At 40.3% G+C, this 18172-nt stretch overlaps 1 protein-coding gene across 3 annotated transcripts; it reads right to left on the bottom strand.

The window, feature by feature from the left end:
• Positions 1–5008: 5008 nt before the first annotated feature.
• On the bottom strand, positions 5009–17397 carry Ccnl1 (cyclin L1). Of its 3 annotated transcripts, none has more exons than XM_021158397.3 (11): positions 16947–17397; positions 16621–16695; positions 16081–16190; positions 10323–10443; positions 9364–9428; positions 7576–7675; positions 7383–7487; positions 7149–7290; positions 6772–6883; positions 6566–6664; positions 5009–5814 (listed from the first exon to the last, which is right to left on the bottom strand). In XM_021158397.3, the coding sequence occupies exons 1-11, from the start codon at positions 17262–17264 to the stop codon at positions 5466–5468; spliced, it is 1596 nt and encodes a 531-aa protein (XP_021014056.1). In that variant the 5' UTR covers positions 17265–17397; the 3' UTR covers positions 5009–5465. The 3 variants fall into 3 exon arrangements, with proteins under 3 accessions (XP_021014056.1, XP_085691968.1, XP_085691969.1); XM_085835842.1 differs by lacking the exon at positions 16947–17397 and adding an exon at positions 14345–14491 and having other exon boundaries at positions 16621–16672; XM_085835843.1 differs by lacking the exon at positions 16947–17397 and adding an exon at positions 14419–14491 and having other exon boundaries at positions 5010–5814.
• Between the last annotated feature and the right edge of the window lie 775 nt (positions 17398–18172).

The following is an 18172-nucleotide window of genomic DNA, read 5'->3' as shown; positions in this document are numbered from 1 at the left end:
TAGCCCTGGCTGTCCTGGAACTCACTCTGTAGACCAGGCTGGCCTCAAACACTAAGTGCTGGGACTAAAGAAGTGTGGCGCCACCACCCACTGTCAGTGTCCTTAACTGCTGAGCCTTCTCTCCAGCTCCTCCAGTGATTTTTGTCAGGGATTTTGTTGTAGCAACAAGACAAGAAATAAATGAAGGTGAACTTGCACCATGAAACACAAATGACAGAGGGAATGCTGGAATTATTAACCAAATTCTTTTCAGAATTTCATCTTAACCTCCACTCCTCCCAGATCCACTTCCTGTCGACCCCCGCCTCCCAACTTCCTCTGTTTTTTCCTAACTTCTGAATCTAATTCACAAAGTCTGTATATTTGATGGATGGATATTTGATGGATGATGTCATCCACTGGTGCTTTGTCCACTTATCAGGAGCCACAACTTTAAAAACAAAACAAAACTGAGTCTCTTCTGTCAATAGTGCCTCAGAGAGGGGGATGGGAGTGTGTTGTGAGCCCCTCCCCCTCTGTGCCAGGATGTTAACTGGCTTTATCCTGGGCAAATCTTTTGAAGGCAACAAAAGCTGCTGTGTTGCTGACTACAGGGGTCCTGTCATGTCAAGCAGATACAGTCTACAGTTCCAACAGGTAAAAGGATTTATAAACAATATGATCTTAAAATTTTTACCCCACAAAATGCATAATGGTAAAAATACTTTGTTTTCATAAAGAACACTGTCAGCACCTTAAGCAGGGACTAAAGTTAATTAGCAGCAGCAGTTGGTGAGGCAAATCAGCATGAACTAAAATGATGTTCCTACCTGACCCCATTTCCATTGTATTCCTACCCAGATCACGAAACCAATATCTCATCACAGTATATAGCCAAGTTGAAGGATATTTTGCAAACTGGTTTCCATTAAAAAATATCAAGGTCCTGAGGTGACAGACATTTCAGTTATTCTGATCTAGCCATTGTACACTATAGATAGATAGATGTTTGTGTATGTGTATGTTCAGATATGTGTGTGTATTCACACATATACACATATATACATACATATGTGTGTGTATATACACATATACACATATAAACATACATATGTGTGTATAAACACACACACACACACACACACACATATATATATATATATATATATATATATATATATATATATATATATGCTACTGTCCTTCATAAGCATATATAATTACTGTCAATTAAAAACAAAGGCCAAAGCTGGGCAGCTGTGGCACACGCCTTTAATCTCAGTACTAGGAGGCAGAGGCAGGTGGATTTCTGAGTTCAAGGCCAGCCTGGTCTACAAAGTGAGTTCTAGGACAGCGAGAGCTACACTAAGAAACCCTGTCTCAGAAAACACAACAAAACAAAACAAAAACAAAGACCCACCCCACCCCCCAAAAAATACTCCTAAGAACCAAAGGCAGAAAGAGCATGGTTGTAGGTCTGTGGAATCCTAGCACTTTCAAGGCTGAAACTTAGCTAGCAAGCTCTAGCCTGGAATACATGAGATACTCAAATCAAAAATAAAGACAGGAGTCCCAGGGTGTCACACACCGAGACTTGGGAGACAGGATCAAGAATTCCACGATGGCTGTACAGCAAGTCTACAAAGCTAGTTCCAAGACAGTCATGGCTACACACACACACAAAAAAAAAAACAAAAACAAAACCCATGTCTTAAGAAAGAAAGAGGAAAGAAAAGAAAAAAGAAAAGAAAAAGCAAACCATGAAAGAACTCAAGGCAAAACGATTCAAAATTACATCCCAAACCAGAAAATAGGCATTACAAGAAAAATAATACAGTTGAGTAAGGTCAACAGACCCCACACTTGGATAGTTATAGTGTGACTAACATAATACACATTTAAGTACTTGCAGATAAAGGGAAAGTTCCAAAATAACAGAAAAGACAGAGAGGGAATGATAACATTTGAGGAATCTGAGTGAAGGTCTGTGCATTTTTGAAATATTTTCATTGTCTAAAGTCACTTTGAAATAAAATGATAACCAGGAGTGTTGGAATTTGCTTTAACCCCTCAACACTTGGAGGTTGGGGTAAGATTGCAAGTTCAAAGTCAGCCTGAAAGCCGGGCGTGGTGGCACACGCCTTTAATCCCAGCACTTGGGAGGCAGAGGCAGGCGGATTTCTGAGTTCGAGGCCAGCCTGGACTACAAAGTGAGTTCCAGGACAGCCAGGGCTACACAGAGAAACCCAAAACCAGACAAACAAACAAACAAACAAACAAACAAACAAAAACAAAGCCTGAACTATACATGAGAATTAGCCTCTACAAGGGGGAGAGGGGGGAGGGGGCTGGAGAGATGGCTCGGCAGTTAAGAGTACTGACTGCTCTTCCGGAGGTCATGAGTTCAAATCCCAGCAACTACGTACTGGCTCACAACCATCTGTAATGAGAAACAAATAAACAAATTTAAAAACCTATGAGCCTGAGGGAGCGGGCCCAGAGCGCAGGGCTGGAGCAAGAGGGAGAAAGGGAAGCGGGTAAAACAAAACAAAACAAAAAACAAACAAACAAACAAAATGACTGTTTGCAGATTTTAAAATATGTGCATGTGTACAGCACGATTATGGAGTTAGGATCGAGGTGTAAACACTGTTTCAGCGGGGCACAGTGGTGTGTGCCAGGGAGACTGGCAGGTTTCTGCTAGTTAGAGACTAGTCTAGTACAGAGTTCCAGGCCAGCTAGGGGACCACAAGGATTCTGGTCTCAACCCTGCTCTCTCTCCCCAACAAAAACTCACAAATTAAAGGCCAGCTTCATAGACACCTTTCACAAATAGCCTGAAAGCAATTTTATAGACTTCACAGCTTACAATCCGTCTGATTAGAGCCAAAAAGGGCTCTAAAGAAATGCACTGACAGGGTCACATGTTACTGCTCACTAGACCAGAGTCATGAGGCTGTCTGGAAAATGGTTTTTTTTTTTTTGGATTAAAATGGATAAGACTTTGTGTGCAATTTTCCCCAATAAAGATGTGAAGTAATGGATTTTTAGGGTATGAAGAGTTAGATAAAAATTGATCATTTCTTTTAGAGCTGATGACAGGTACTGGTTCTCTGAACTCGGATAGACTTTGATACAAACAAGCCTCACCCACAGTTCTGTGTGCATACTGACCAAAATAAAACTATGGCTTTTCTTTCCTTCCCTCCCTTCTTTCCTTCCTTCATGTATGAACACTCTATCTGCATGTACACTAGCATGAAATAAGAGGACATCAGGTCTCAGACAGTTATGAGCCACCATGTGGTTGCTGGGAATTGAACTCAGGACCTCTGGAAGGACAGTCAAGAGACTATAGCATTTAGAGCCTTCATGGGTCTTCACTATGCACAGGTCCTGTGCCTATTATGCTGTGGTTGCTTAGCTTGGTCTTTATGGGAATGAGGATATTACTCTTCTGCTTGCTCTTGGGACCCTCTTCTTCCTACGGGGTTGTCTCATCCAGCCTTGATGTTTGTTGCATGGTTATGCCATGCAGTTACTATCTTTTGGAAGCCTGCACGTTTTAAAAAGGAGCAGTGGATTTGGGAGAGGGGAGGTGGAGCTGGGAAGAGTGGAGGGAGGGGAGACTGTGGTAAGGATGTGTTGTATGAGAGAAGTTAGAAAAAGCTCCTAAGATTTAAGCAGAATTACTCAAGTGTGGTTGCTGAGAGGGAGTCACTCTCTGATATGGTTGTCAGCAGGCTGTGCAAGCCCTCATTGGATAGCCCCACCCCCGCAAGCATATGGGCAGCCATATGTTAGGGTTATCATATGGCTACCTAGATGTTAGGGTTATCATAGCAACAATGACAAGAACAAAAGTGGAGCACATGGAGGCTGGAGAGAGAGCTCAGCAGTACTGACTACGCTTCCAGAAAATGTGTTCAAATCCTAGCACCCACCCACATGGTAGCTCCACCTCTAACCCTCACACACATATACATGCACATCAACGAGCATTTAAATAAAAAAATAAAGAGGCCAAAAATTGGAGAATGAGTGGTTTAAAAGTATGGCTTTTATCCACACTCTTATCTTCCAAGTCTGTGCTATACATTTTTATGGTCTTATCAATTTGCAGCTGGTCTTTTTGGTTGGTTGTTTGTAGGAAAATCTCTTTTGAGTTCCAGGACAGTGAGAGCTAGAGTGACAATGTCTCAAAAAACACAAGTTTTAAAAAATTATGTAAACACATGGCGGGACTCATGGCTCTAGCTGCATATGCAGTAGAGGATGGCCTAGTGCGTCATCAATGGGAGGAGAGGCCCTTGGTCCTGAGAAGGCTCGATGCCCCAGTATTGGGGAATGCCAGGGCCAGAAGCAGGAGTGGGTGAGTTGGTGAGCATGGGATAGGGATAGAAGGAATAGGGGGTTATCGGAAAGGAAACTAGGAAAGGGGATAACATTTGAAATGTAAATAAATATCTAATAAAAATTATGTAGAGGGTAAATGTGCTTGCCACCCAGTGATATGTGCCTAATGACTGGAACCCACAGAACTGACATCCAAGGTGATGTTCTGATCATGCCTTTCATATATACAATACACTCAACATAACCCAATCTGAGTAGCATACCAGATACCCTTTGTGATCAATTTGTACCATATGACCTCATTACTGAATTTGACATTCTGAGATTTAAGTTGTATCAATGTCAGTCATGCTAAAACATTCAAAACTCTCATAATTGGGTCTTAGCATTAGGCTGCAGCTTTGCTCAATTGGTAAATTCATGTTACAAGTAGCTAAGTTTTAATTCAAAATTATTTTCTGATACATTAAGTTCCAATCAGGTTTTACATTTAGTTGCTAGCACTACCAGGCCATTCCTATTTCCTTTTCCTACATACACAACGGCCATTACATAATGTAGGCAAGACATTTTAATTATTTCAAACTGCACCTCTGCAAAAAAAAAAAAAAAAAAAAACCCAGTTATCTGCCATAAAAATTTTGCTTCTTGGCAATCTAAATAAGATATTTGAAGCAGTTTATAAAAACAAGATTTGTATTTTATTTCCTTGTAAAAATCTTTGCCCATGCAGACAAACCAGTGTTAGGAAAGTATTCACCATCATTTAAACAAATAACCACTTAAATACAACAGGTCTGCAAGTTTCATCTGTATAAAAATAAGATACATTTTTACAGAATTTACGCTCCAGTTCTTATAGCAATAAACAATACACAACTATAATAAAGTACAATTGAACCTGACCATGGTTTTCAATTAGATACTGCTAGGGCATTTTAATGTGCAAAAAACCTTAACATAGTTCTTTTCCAAAGAAAATGTCCTCAGTGTTTCTAGAAACCTAGACAATTTTAATAAATCATTTCCTAATCAGTTTTTTTTTTTTTTTAATGTTTTGATTGAGTCCACACATCATCACACCGCATACAGGCAACACCAGGAACCGCTGCAGTGTCAGAGGATGAAAGTCAGCGCCTGTGCCTGCCATGTCCTGAGCGACTGCCACCATGGTGTTTGCCTTTATGGGACCTCTCAAAGGAGCGAGATCTTTCACGCCTGTCTCTGTGATGTCCCCTTTCATGCCTGTGTTTCTTGGTAACATCTGAGTGATCCCGAGTCTTGCTCTGAGATCGAGACCGAGATTTTTTCCTTTTATGACCGTGTCTATTTGAGCTTTTTAAATCTTCTCTGGTATGTTTGGCCTTAAGGTGAGGAGAACCATGATTATGATGTCTTCGAGGGCTTTCACTGTGACTGCGAGACCTGCTTCTTGATCTTGAGCTGTATGTTCCAGATCGACTTCGCCTATTATTATAACTTAAGACAATAAAAATTTCAAGTTTAGGTTCGGTGTCTACTGGCAACAGATCAGTAACTGTTGTTCATTAACGAGTTCAAACAATTAGCTCTGAGTAATGACTGACCATGTTCCTCACTCTCCCCAGCCTGACCCCTCAATTGAAGCTTTATTGTTAGATAAAACATCCTATTCCAGTAAAGTCTATCACCAATGTGTCTTAAAACTACATGGTTTTTCACTGAGTAGCTCCCACATGCTTAAAGTGCCACTGAAACATCACAAGAAATCTGTAATCTGTTAACAAAACTGACGGAGTCTTAGGTTGTATAATACAGCATTAGTGGAATATTCACATTTCTAACAAACTGGATATAAGGAATTCTTCACATAAATAACACCTACACACACATTTCCTGGACATTTCAAGAAACTATGGGGGACAGGGTTGGGACATATGACCAGAATAAACAAAATGCTATTAAGGCACACAACTAGAGTCAATAAAATGGCTCATCAGGTAAAGATGCCTGCTACCAATCCCAAAGTCCCTGGGACCCACACATACATTTGAAATTTGTCCCTAAAGTTTTTTCCTCTATGCTAAAAGTCCAAGTAATTCCTAGCAAATTAATGCTATATACTAAAACTTGCTCGAAACAAAACACAACATACAAAAACTTGAAATACTTATTCCTAATTCTGGAGGAAAAAAAAACCATATTAATTTTAAGAGTCTTAGGCCTGTACCACCCAGGATCCATTACTTACTGTCTTCTTGGGGTGTGTGATCTAGAACGTGACCTGGTTCTTGACCTTGATCTACTAGCACTTCTGCTGTTTCTGCTTCTCTTGCTGTCTTTTCTTACACTTTAAAAAAAATGCAAGCACTATTTGTTATACTGTTTTCAGAGGTGTACCAACTGTTACAAAGGTGCAACACCAAGTGCTCAAGCCCTGGAGGTATACACACTTACCCATTGTAAGGGCTTTTGGACGCCTGCTGTCTATCCTCGGGTTCTTTTTTGACTGTCTTCACATTAATGGAGACTGGTGATTTCTCTTCAGCTTTTACTTCTCTTGGAGATGCTTTTAATGGAAAAGGACATATTAAAAACAGGATTTAGCTGAGGACAAGTTTCCTACACAAAACACAATGTGCACTATACTTCTAATCCTTAAGCTGATTTGTCGCAAAACCAAACCAAGCAACAACAAAACAAAACAAAACAACCCAACACACACAACACTAACAATTTCTTAATGGTTTCTAGGCAACTGACCAATGCCAAAACTTTCTAAGGAGGATACACTTCCAGTGGCTACATTTTATTTAATTCTGAATGTCTCTCACATGGTTTAGAGGCTGGAGAAAATCCACCAAGAGTTGAAAGGGCTGGAGTCCCATCAAGATTCAATCCCTTTGCTTTTAACTTGGCTTCCTGTAAGGCTACTTTTCTTTTTTCTACTTCCTTTTCCAGCAATTCATAGTTAGGCTGATGGATGAAAATGACATTAGTTAGTATTCCTTTTATAACAGTTACAATCTTCAAAATGACATCAGCACCAACCGAGTAACTGAGATCACCTTTTTCCTGGTATAAAGTCTAAGCGTCTCTATGCAGATTTCCTGAATCTCCTCTTCAGTGGTACCAAACAGAAGAAACCAATGGGGCCGAGTTGGCAAGGGAATCTAAACAAAAGAAGAATGGTTCAAATGTATGCTTTCTCACAAGTAACAACTCTTGGAATTTACAAAACCCAGCAGGCTAAATACTTACTTGAAGTGCTCTAGCTGCAAGGTAGATACAAGCACATGCTATAGTCTCTGGTTGAAAGCGAACAAAAACATTGGTTCGAAGACTGTCGTTCATGTAATTCCTGAAAAACATTTCAGCTGTAAGTTTAGTTCATAAGCAAACCAGTTCTCCTGAAGTACACATAAAGTTGGAGACTCAATCTACTTCATTCTTTTTTCTTCTCCTTATATTCACATCTTTAAATTATACCATGTAATATTTTCTAACCATTTCCCCCATAGCACTTTTAAGTAATTCTACATTACTCGTATAGATCTTACTCCCAAAGCCTCCTCTTAACACGTTATAAAAAGCAACGTTTTGGAAGTCAGTTCTGACGTAAGTTCAGAATTCACCACTCCCAACAAGACTTCAAGCCTTAGTTACTGACCATCTCTCCTTTATCCATAACGAAAAGCAGTGTCAATCAAGTTCTTTAAAAATACTATCAACAGGGGTAAAAAGGCACTTTTAGTAAGAACCCACCAAATGACTTATAATTAAAAGACAAAAACAAAAAAACACTTGCAAAAAACTAGGTAGAGCAGTGAACAATAAATACGTCACAACGGCCTTGTTTAATATACCTTTTGCAATTACGTATAAATAAAAACAATGACCTAAGTTCAATTAAATAAACTTAGAAATCTCTAATGAAACTTCCCCATGAAATTTAATTTCTTAAATAGAACACTTTACAGTTTGCTAAAAAGCCTGAGCTGGAAATTGAATGGATTATTTCTATAAAATCCTTTTACTCATTACTGTATTTGCTGCATAAACATGTTAAAAACTCATGCATTTTATAAAGAAATGTGGTTTTTCAAATGTTACAGTTCAGTGTCTACTGAATCCGAGAGAAGCATGGCAGTCATAAAAACACATTTCTGAAAGATCCAGAATTATTTAATGCTTGTTTACCACCAGCAGTTACATGAATCATCTATGACTAAACCACAATTCCCTCGCTTAGCCTTTCTCAAAGGTCCAAGGTCAAAAAATATTTAAAGAACATTAACTTCTCTTTTTAAAATTAATTGCTTCTTATATCACTGCCTGCAGTAGCTCAACAGCTGGAGAAACCTAAAAAGCAGCAATGGGTACCCATTTAAAGCTACAAGAGTAAGGAAGCCTCAGCCTCCTGTGGTACAACGGATGCTATACACACCGCAAGTCGAAATTTAACTGAACCCAATTAAAAAAAAAAACAAAAAACAATTCATAATGGCTGGACAACAATCTATCAAAAATGAAATATTCATTTTGATAGTTACAGGTATACATTAAATAATACATAGGCATGATGCATAGTTACTTCTAGAAGCAAATATACAAATCCTTTTGACACCCCGACAGAACTAGAAGATGCTGCCAGATGGATATGGACCACTTCAGTGAATCTCGGATGAGAGCTTGCACTGGATTGGCTGGAGAGCAGGCTAGCCAATCAGGCCATCCTGAGGTCATGGGCTGAAGTGCAGAGGGCAGAGTTCTATGACTTACCATCATGGACTACCCTTTAATTAAAGAGTAGAAAAAAGAACAAAGTTAAATTGAGTTCTCCATCAAATGTAATTAGTCAAGCCAAGAAAACAGGAAGCAGAAATAAGCATTATTTACCTTTTGGTTAAAAAACAAAAACAAACAAACAAAACCACAAAATGCCCAAAAACAAACTTATTTCATTATTTTGGAAAGAGAAAAATGAAACTTACTTTATTTCTGCTTCTGTTTTCCTGACTAAAGAAGAAATGTAAAAAAGGAACTTACCAGGCAGTCTGAACCAGGGTTTGGTTACGTTCACATTCTAAGACTTGTAAATACATTACAATGATCTGAGGACAAGGGAGAAAAGAAAACGACTTAGCATATTGGTGGTTCTCTCACCGCAGCAGAGTTCAATGAATAAAACAACTGGAAAATGTTAGTTACAATTCTTATAAATTTACAAATATACACCAACCTAAGTAAAACATGCATGAGACCCAGTGTTGGTTATTATATTACTCAATTTTTTAAAACTGCTTATAAAAGTGGTTAATAACTGTTTTCTAATTTCTCAGGGTATTCACCAAAAAGGGCAAACTTTATGTTAAGTACACAATGGCCACAGTATTTTCCAGAACACTAAGTAATTTCTGTAGTACAGCGTAGCATACTGAAACTCCTTAAATAAAAGCTACATATATCAATGATACAGAGCTCACTTACTGTCTTGCATTTGGTCCCAGCAAGACACAAGTGCACATAGCTACTAAGTTTATGATAGCTGTTTCTGGACCTACATTAATCATCACATGTCAGATGGTGAATGCTGAATGCCATCTGACTATCAGCAGAGCTAGCCATCTCGGTCCCAGTTCTTATGACTACTGCCTAGAAGAGTACCATGAAAGCCAAGGAAAAGCTCTTATTCATGGTTTACAGTAAGCAGCTACCACCTTCAACAAGTGAAGTGTGACACGTTCCTCAGATATGTACAATTCATTCCTTCTGTCAAGAATCCCAAGAGCGTGTTAGGAGGAAAAACTACAATTTAACCACAAAGAATATTCATTTTCACGTAAAAAAGAATAAAGCCTATTCTGAATCCCATTTTACTAACAAATATCAATATCCAAAAGAAAGCTTTTGAAAACGCAGGTTAACTTAACTCTCCACACTGAATTCAAAATTTCAGAAAAAGCCCTAATACTTACGACTTGTAATGTCTGTGCTTTACAACTCACCTTATGGGGATGCTTGACATGAACACAAAATCCCAACTCCTTTAGCACCCTCCTCTCTGCCTTGATTACTTGATTTTTGGTGTTAATGTAGTTCTGATCAAGGATCAGGGGGCTTGGAGTCCTATAGTTTGTAAGAAATAAAATCAAAACTGTTTTGCACATCCAAAAAATTTTATTTGTGGCATCTCCATTTTCCCTTCCAACCAACTATTGGCAACAGAAACCAGCTTTTTAAACTCCTGCTAACAAGTTAAAGCATTAATCTTATGCTGTCCAAGTTATGCTAACTATATTTAACTAGACAAAGTTCTAAAACCTAACACAGCTTAAAAAAAAAAAAAAAACCTAACACAACTTAAACTCACATGCTCTTAGATCTACAACTCTCCTTTTGAACTTAGAACACAGCTTCAATATCGGCACAAACCTTGTCAGCCTTCCAATGACAGTATACTTCTGAAAAGATTATCAAGTTCTAACATCAACAAAGGTTTTAAAAAACCAAATATAAACCCTTTGCTAAATGCTTGGTCAAAATAAAAGCTAAAGAAAACAAAAGGTAGTTATTCTCACTTCCCTTTTGGGATACCATGCTATGAACAAATACTTCAAGAATATTGAAGTGCTTAATTAGCACTCCCTCTCATTCCCAGCAAAACCAAGTCAGCTCAGTTGCCAAATGAAATCTCTACAAATAGGTTAAAGAGTGAATTAGAGCTTGGTAATGTCGTTCCTATGAGATTGATTTTAAGGCTACAGAGAAGGAACAGAGACTCAGACCACATTGAGACCTGTGAGGGATGCCCCACAGTTGTGGGGGAAGGGATAGCTAACCACTCATATTTTCAAAAAACAAAACCTCAAATTGTCCTCTGTATAAATTTCCTTTAAAAATATAAATGAAGTCTTTCTATGGAGCTCATCCTGAAGCCAGTCCTGTGTCACGTCAGAGGCAGTACAACCAGAGCTGGCTTTTCCTACAATCCATAAATTCAGTAATTACTATGTTTTTTTGGATATACTCTTACCTCTAACCAGCAAGATGTATATTTTATTAAATACTGTACAATAAATATATTGTGAGAGTAACATTGTAATGTTTTCTTAAATACTCATTTCATTTTCATCCAAGTTACCAAGTCTTTTTTTTTAAAGATGTATGTATTTATTTTATGTGTGTGAGTACACTGTAGCGGTACAAATAGTGTGAGCCTTCATCTGGTTGTTGGGAATTAAATTTAGGACCTCTGCTCACTCCAGTCAACCCCACTTGCTCAGTCCCTGCTCGCTCCAGCCCAAAGATTTATTTATTATTATACATAAGTACACTGTAGCTGTCTTCAGACACACCAGAAGAGGGCATCAGATCTCATTATGGGTGGTTGTGAGCCACCTTGTGGTTTCTGGGATTTGAACTCGGGACCTTGGGAAGAGCAGTCAGTGCTCTTACCCGCTGAGCCATCTCACCAGCCCCCCCAAGTTACCAAGTCTTATACTCTTTTTGGGAGATTATACTAGCAAATATATACTATTATACTAGCAAATACAACCTTTAAAAAACAACAACAACAAAAACCAACCTATTTTATATCCATTTAAAAGTAATAAAACAATCTAACCTGTAATATTGAGCCATGAGTAGTGGCTCACCTCACAATGCCAGCACTTTGCAGAGCTTGGGGTAGAGGGACTTGGAGATAAGAGTTCAAGGACATTCTCCACTCCATCAGGTGAGCTGAGGCAAACCTGAGTTAACTCAAGACTGGAAAAAATCTGAAATACATTAACTACCTCCCTGGTAGCAGGCTAGCAAGAGTAAAACCCAATTATATTTTTCTTGTTTTCACTTAAAAACAAGACCCAGTTATTCTGTAACTCTGCATTAAGCTATGGCAAAATTACCATAAACAATAACAAATGATGGAAATTTTCATTAAGTTCAATTTCAATTACAGCTTCAAAAAGTATAAGAAATGGCCTGCTTTGAATCAACTTTATCAGAATAGCTATAAACTGCACTTTTGGAGAAAAAGTCAATTTAACTCGAATGGGAGCAACCCATTTATGGAAAAAAAACTCCAATGACACCAAGTTCATGATTTTTTCAGGTTTTATATGCATTTTAAGAAATTTTGGAGACAAACCCAATACAGACTAATTAGAAGGTTCCCCTTCAACTGGTATTGGGAGTCAAAGAGGCTCCAGTGTATCATCTGTACAGAGCTTGGCTCTTAATTCCTAAGTAAACAGCACCATTAAAAATCCATATACGAACAGTTCACAAAAACAGAGTTCTGTCTCACTTTTCTTCACACGTTAAATTATGAAATTATTTTTCAACTGTAATAAAAATTGCAAACAGAACACTTGTTTCAAAACTATGGCTACCAACTGGTGCCAAATTTAAGGATAAATCACTAGTTCTGCTTAAAGCATCTACTACTACTACTCAGCCGCATGCACATTCCCCACCTCACCAGAATCTGCAAGAACCTATGAAGGTACAGGTTTTGTTTAATCTCAAGAGTGAAGTGGTTCAGCACAAGGATCATAAATTACTGGACACCCTGTACTACAAATTTCCAAACCTCATCAACTTTCAAACAGGCCAAGGAAACAATCCCATTAACGATCTTACTAAACTCAACCATCTAAGCTCTCACTCAGTCTTGCCACTACTAGCTCTGTAAATGCATAATCTCTTGTCAGAATTTATTTTACCTCATAAATCAAGGCAGGCTCAATGAATACAAAATTATCAACTACCTTAACATTTTATACCATGATGAAACCCAGAAAAATATCTCATAAATCAGGAAGTGAAGATTCTGAGAAAGCATTTAAAGCAGAAGCTTTCTATATTAGCATTTATATTAGCAAAGTTTTATCAGTTAGGAATATCTTTAGCAACACAGTAAGCTGAATCAAGGCATGCCAGAATGTCTTCCCAATCAGGTAAACATCCTTGATCAACACAATGTAGAGGCGGCACTACACATATACACTAAGAGAGAAAATCCTCATGTATTCAGAGAACTCAAGACTACAAAACTCCACCTTTGAAAGGTTCTTTATTACCTATTCTTTATTTGCTCATTAACTTACTGGAAAAAAATTTCAGTCTTTAGGAAATGTTGGTCTCTGGTTATTATGAATTTATATGATAGTTACTTTCTGTAGTATGCCTGAAACACATGAATTACAAACATTTAGACCTGGGAGCGTTCAAGCATGGCTGGTCTCACTCATGAGTTACAAGGACTGATACTCTGAAAGTAGTTCAAGGAACTGTGAAACAGATGGCTAATACATAGACAAGATTGCTACTCAACACAGAATTTTCTAAAGCTTATTTTTAGATAGGAACACTCTTACAATGTCAACAAACTGAAGGTTTTATGCATTGAAAACAGAATAAACAGTCACCAATAAAAGTAGTTAAATCTTACAAGTTTATCTTCTTGTAACAGAAACCTTAACTTCTTTAAAGAGAAGACTGGGAACATTACATAGAACAGCAAATTTTATCTGTAAACTGCGGATATAAATAGCTTTAACTTTCCTTTGAATTCAGCTATTCTAAAGAATTACCAAAATATAAAAAAACTAATGAGAGATAAGTCAATTATCTCAAACTGAGGACTGAAATGTTCAGTTTTTCTTCAAACACTTGATTGTACTATCTACATGTAGCAGCCATGACTAGAAACAATGTCTTGAAGGCTATGTACCCCTTGTAATTGTCAAGGCCATAGAATAACCTAGTTAATTTGCACAAATTGGACTAAAATTCAAGAAAAACCAATAGACGTATCAGAGTATAACATTTATGAATACTTTCTAACCATGCCCTATGGGGGGGTGAAAAAGGGAAAGAAAAAAAAAAAGAAAGAAAGAAAGAAAAACCCCACTACCTTTTAAAGCTATAGTTTCATAACTTGGACAGCAAAGACAAAAGCTTATAACAAGAAACAGGAGTTTTTTTGTTTTGTTTTTCTCTAAATGGTTCACCAGTGGCCAACCTGTTAGTCCCCGATTCCAGTGACCTATTCTCAGAACACTGGCTTCTCCTTGGGGATTTCGATACTTCACTCACTGTTGCCATGACGACAGCTTCATCTCTATGTACCACTCCACATCACCCAGGCTTTGGTAAATGTAGCTGGTCGCTGTATAGTCGGTTGCAAGGGAAAAAAGAGTTGAAGTTAATAACATATACAAGTTACATGTCTGAGTAAACTTGTAATATGCATAGAAACACTTATATCCTGCTTTTAAAAGGGGGGGCTTCCATGCAATTAACTTCTTTAAGAATTTCATGCTATAATCAAATTTGAAACATTGAAACAAAATCAATTTCTCTTTAATGATGATCAAAAATGAAGTTATATCCAATACAAGTCAGTCAGATTTAATTATTTTAAATTTTGAAGTTTTATAAAAAGATGATCCTATTCTGACACCTAGGAAGGAAGAAGTCCCACAGGAAAACACCAAAAGATCATGTGATTATAGTTGGCTCAACAACTCATATACTAGTAGAAAATGTTCCTTTATTCACTAAAAATAAGAATTTTGTAAAAACACCCTGAAAAAAAAAATCAGCCATGTAATCTAAAATACAAGTATAAGCTCAGAACATACTAAACACTAATTTGAAATTTCCCCATTTCTCAACTTTCTTCACAAAGAACTAAAAATGTTTTCCAACAGAAGAAATTGTATCTGGGCACATACTTAGAAAAGATGGAACTGAATAGTATAGAGAAAAAACTGCTATAAAAATTGACTGTGATACTCATTTCAAACTCAATATTATCTGCTTAACTGGCTACTTCCACTACCACCAACTTATAGCTTCCACAATAAAGACTACCTATGTTCGATACTCATTAGGACTAAGCAACACCCAACTCCCAAAACAACTTGTCATAGCTAACTTCCTTTCAAGCTCACAGCTCCTTAGAAACTCATCTACACCATGAATATCCATCAGCCTGTCTGAGAATCACCTGTAGAGCCAGGAGTACTGCAACAAACTTTGGTACTGACTTATAGGCCCACATAAAGTTACCAGGTTATCACTACACCTAAAAGATGCTGTTTCAGACTCTGTATTTTCTTACAAGATCAAATAAAGAGCCCTATCTGAAGGCAACTCAATCAATGAGTTATTTTTCTAAGGAACTCACTGAGACTATATCTGACCAAAACAGAATACCTGTTCAATCCCTTTGACTTCAAACTTTATCATCCTCCAGTCCTTTCAGATCCGGCATTATGCGATATATCGTAGTTCAATGTTGAGAAGTACTCTAACAAAAGCCAACCTCAATTGATGAAGAAACTGGGACTCCAAGCAGAAAAACGACCTACACGGAACTTTGCCACAATATTAACTTGAACTACAGGGCTTTCATGTCCAGCCTTCAGTTTTCAGAGAGGGGAGGGGAAGCACAACTTACAGAATACACTGCCACTTGAGCCAACCGTACTCCCTTTCTTGTTTAAGCTTAAGCCAAGGGACCGGCTTCACAGCACTCTAGGATTGTCCACAATGCAACTGCCTCTACAAACTTCAGATAGCTGGTTAATGGAGTGGATTTTAAAAGTTTCAATGTTCCTACGTGAATTTCAGCACCTAATGTCCGCTTTCTTTTTGCATCCACACTGACTTGAGGGAGAGCAGAAGATGTTTTGACTGGATGATTGGTGCACAGTACAGCAAGAGATACTATGTTCAACAGGCCAATCTTACCTTTTTCCTCTTAACTGGCGGAGGTGGTGGAATACATTAATCACATCTCTTATTCTTCTTGGCGCTTCTTCGATTTTTGACGCAAGATTAATACAGGCCATAGCAACAATCTGAAAGAACCCAGGTAAAAATTCAAGTGAAGTTAAACCGGAAACAGTTTAACAAAGTCTAACAAACCTTATTTACCCTCTCTAGGATACAACGGGCTTTTTAGCGAAATAAAATCGAAGCTGACATTTTTAGACCAGCTCTTACGTTTTATCGCTCAACTGCTCTTAATTTTGGGTCAGAATCAAGCTAACTCTTACTAGAGTTGTGCAATGGCCTGAAAACGTAGTTCTTGGTTAACAGAGCACGTGAACTGGGGATCCATTTTCTAGTTCTTGAAACATTGCTCTACCGGCCCCATTTCCTTCTGGGTGGGAACGAGGTACAAAGGCCTAAGCTAACCACTCCCTTTCTGGAAAAGCTGGTTCCTACCCCCTTCCTTCCCGCTTCCGGATGAAGAAATCCCTTCTCGTCCGCCTCCGCCGCGCTTACCTCGAAACTGTGTTTGACGAACGACTTGGAGTAGAAGAACCGATGGAAGAGCACCTGCCCCGTTGCCATCGCCACCTGCAGACGAGAGAGGAGAACGGAAGCGCCGGGGTCAGGCGGGCCCGCACCAGGCGCCGCCGCCATTTTGTGCGGCCGCTCGCTTCCCTTCCCCCGCCCGGGCCGCGCGGCGCCGCCCGCCCCCGCATCCCCACCCTCGCCCGCCCGCCCGCCCGCCCGCCCGCCCGCTCGAGCTCCCGCCGCCGCCCGGCGCAGGCTCCGGAGAAACCCGGCCGCGGCGGAGAGGCCGGCAACCAGCCGGGGGCTCTCACCTGCGGCAGCCGGAGGAGGATGCCGGCGGCCTGGATGAGCTCACAGCCCAAGATGCGCAGGTCCGTCTCGCTGGGCAGGTCCAGGCCGTCCTGCATAGACGGGGTAGGCGAGAGCCGCTCCTCCGGGATCAGCGAGTGGTCGATGGTGAGCGACACCTCCGAATACAGGCGGTCGCCGATCAGGATCCCTCCGGTCGTAGTCGTCGTCGTGGTGGTCGTGCCAGAGCTGGAGCCGCCCGCACTCGGGGCGGCGGACGAGGCGGCGGCGGCAGCGGCGGCGGCGGCAGCGGTCGAGGTCGGGTGAGGCCCGGACGCCATAGTTCCAAGCGAGCTCCACGCACGCCCGACGCAGCCGGAACCCAAAGCGAGACTAACCAGAGTCCTCGGCGCGACGGATCTTCCCGTGACCGCCGGCTTCCAGGCCGCCGCACGCAGCGTGCGCTTCCGCCCTGACGTCACCACGCCCACACGCCCTACCCCACCCCACCCCACTCCCCGCGCGCGCCAACTAGTTCCTCGGCGCTTCGGTCAGTGGCACTGGGCGGAGGGGTCGGGATGGGCAGGGCAGGGTGCTGGCGGCTCAGGGATGGTAATAGCTTTAGGCACCGGATAATCTGGACTCTGGCCTGGTGAGTCGGCCCCGATACCCCTGCGCGGTCTGCGCGTTGGGGACAGTCTGGCGGTCGGCGACACCGGAGTGTAACAAAGTGACTCTGACCCGGGCAGCTTCCCAGTTTGAGCGCCTGGGGTTTCCGGAAAGCTCCGAGCGCGCGTGGGTGTCGGGGTGTAGCCTAGAAAGGCATGCCTAGCCCTGACCTCACTTCGCCGGGTTTACACTAATCTGGAAAATCCCTAGTTCCAAAAATAGGTTTATGGCGAGGACAGTACACGGGCGATTTCATTGCGCTGGGGAGTCTCGTCTTAAAGAGATGGTTTCTGTCAGAGTGGAGAGAAAGTAACTATCCCTGTGTCAACGAAGAGAAAAACACAGCTTGGGAGTTTGGGATAACCTAAATCTGTGTTCCGGGACCATGGTCAATCATAATGGCTCCAGGATAACCCATCATTTATTCCCTTTAAGATGAGAGCTGTGGTTTTTTTGTTTGTTTGTTTCCGAGATAGGGTTTCTCTGTATAGTTCTGGCTGTCCTGGAACTCACTTTGTAGACTAGGCTGGCACCGAACTCAGAGATCCGCCTGTCTTTGTCTCCTGAGTGCTGGGATTAA

Source organism: Mus caroli, unplaced genomic scaffold, assembly GCF_978045245.1.
Source record: "Mus caroli unplaced genomic scaffold, Mus_caroli_1 scaffold_3, whole genome shotgun sequence".
In the NCBI taxonomy this organism is placed as follows: Eukaryota; Metazoa; Chordata; class Mammalia; order Rodentia; family Muridae; genus Mus; species Mus caroli.
The sequence above is the reverse complement of the archived record's forward strand: the minus strand, read 5'-3'. Positions and strand labels throughout refer to the sequence as shown.

Coding starts and splice junctions, on each gene's coding strand:
- Ccnl1 (XM_021158397.3), bottom strand. CDS start 17,264: ATGGCGTCCGGGCCTCACCCGACCTCGACCGCTGCCGCCGCCGCCGCT. Junction 7,291..7,382: donor GACTTTATACCAGGAAAAAG/GTGATCTCAGTT, acceptor TTCATCCATCAG/CCTAACTATGAATTGCTGGA. Junction 5,815..6,565: donor TCACACACCCCAAGAAGACA/GTAAGTAATGGA, acceptor TATTGTCTTAAG/TTATAATAATAGGCGAAGTC.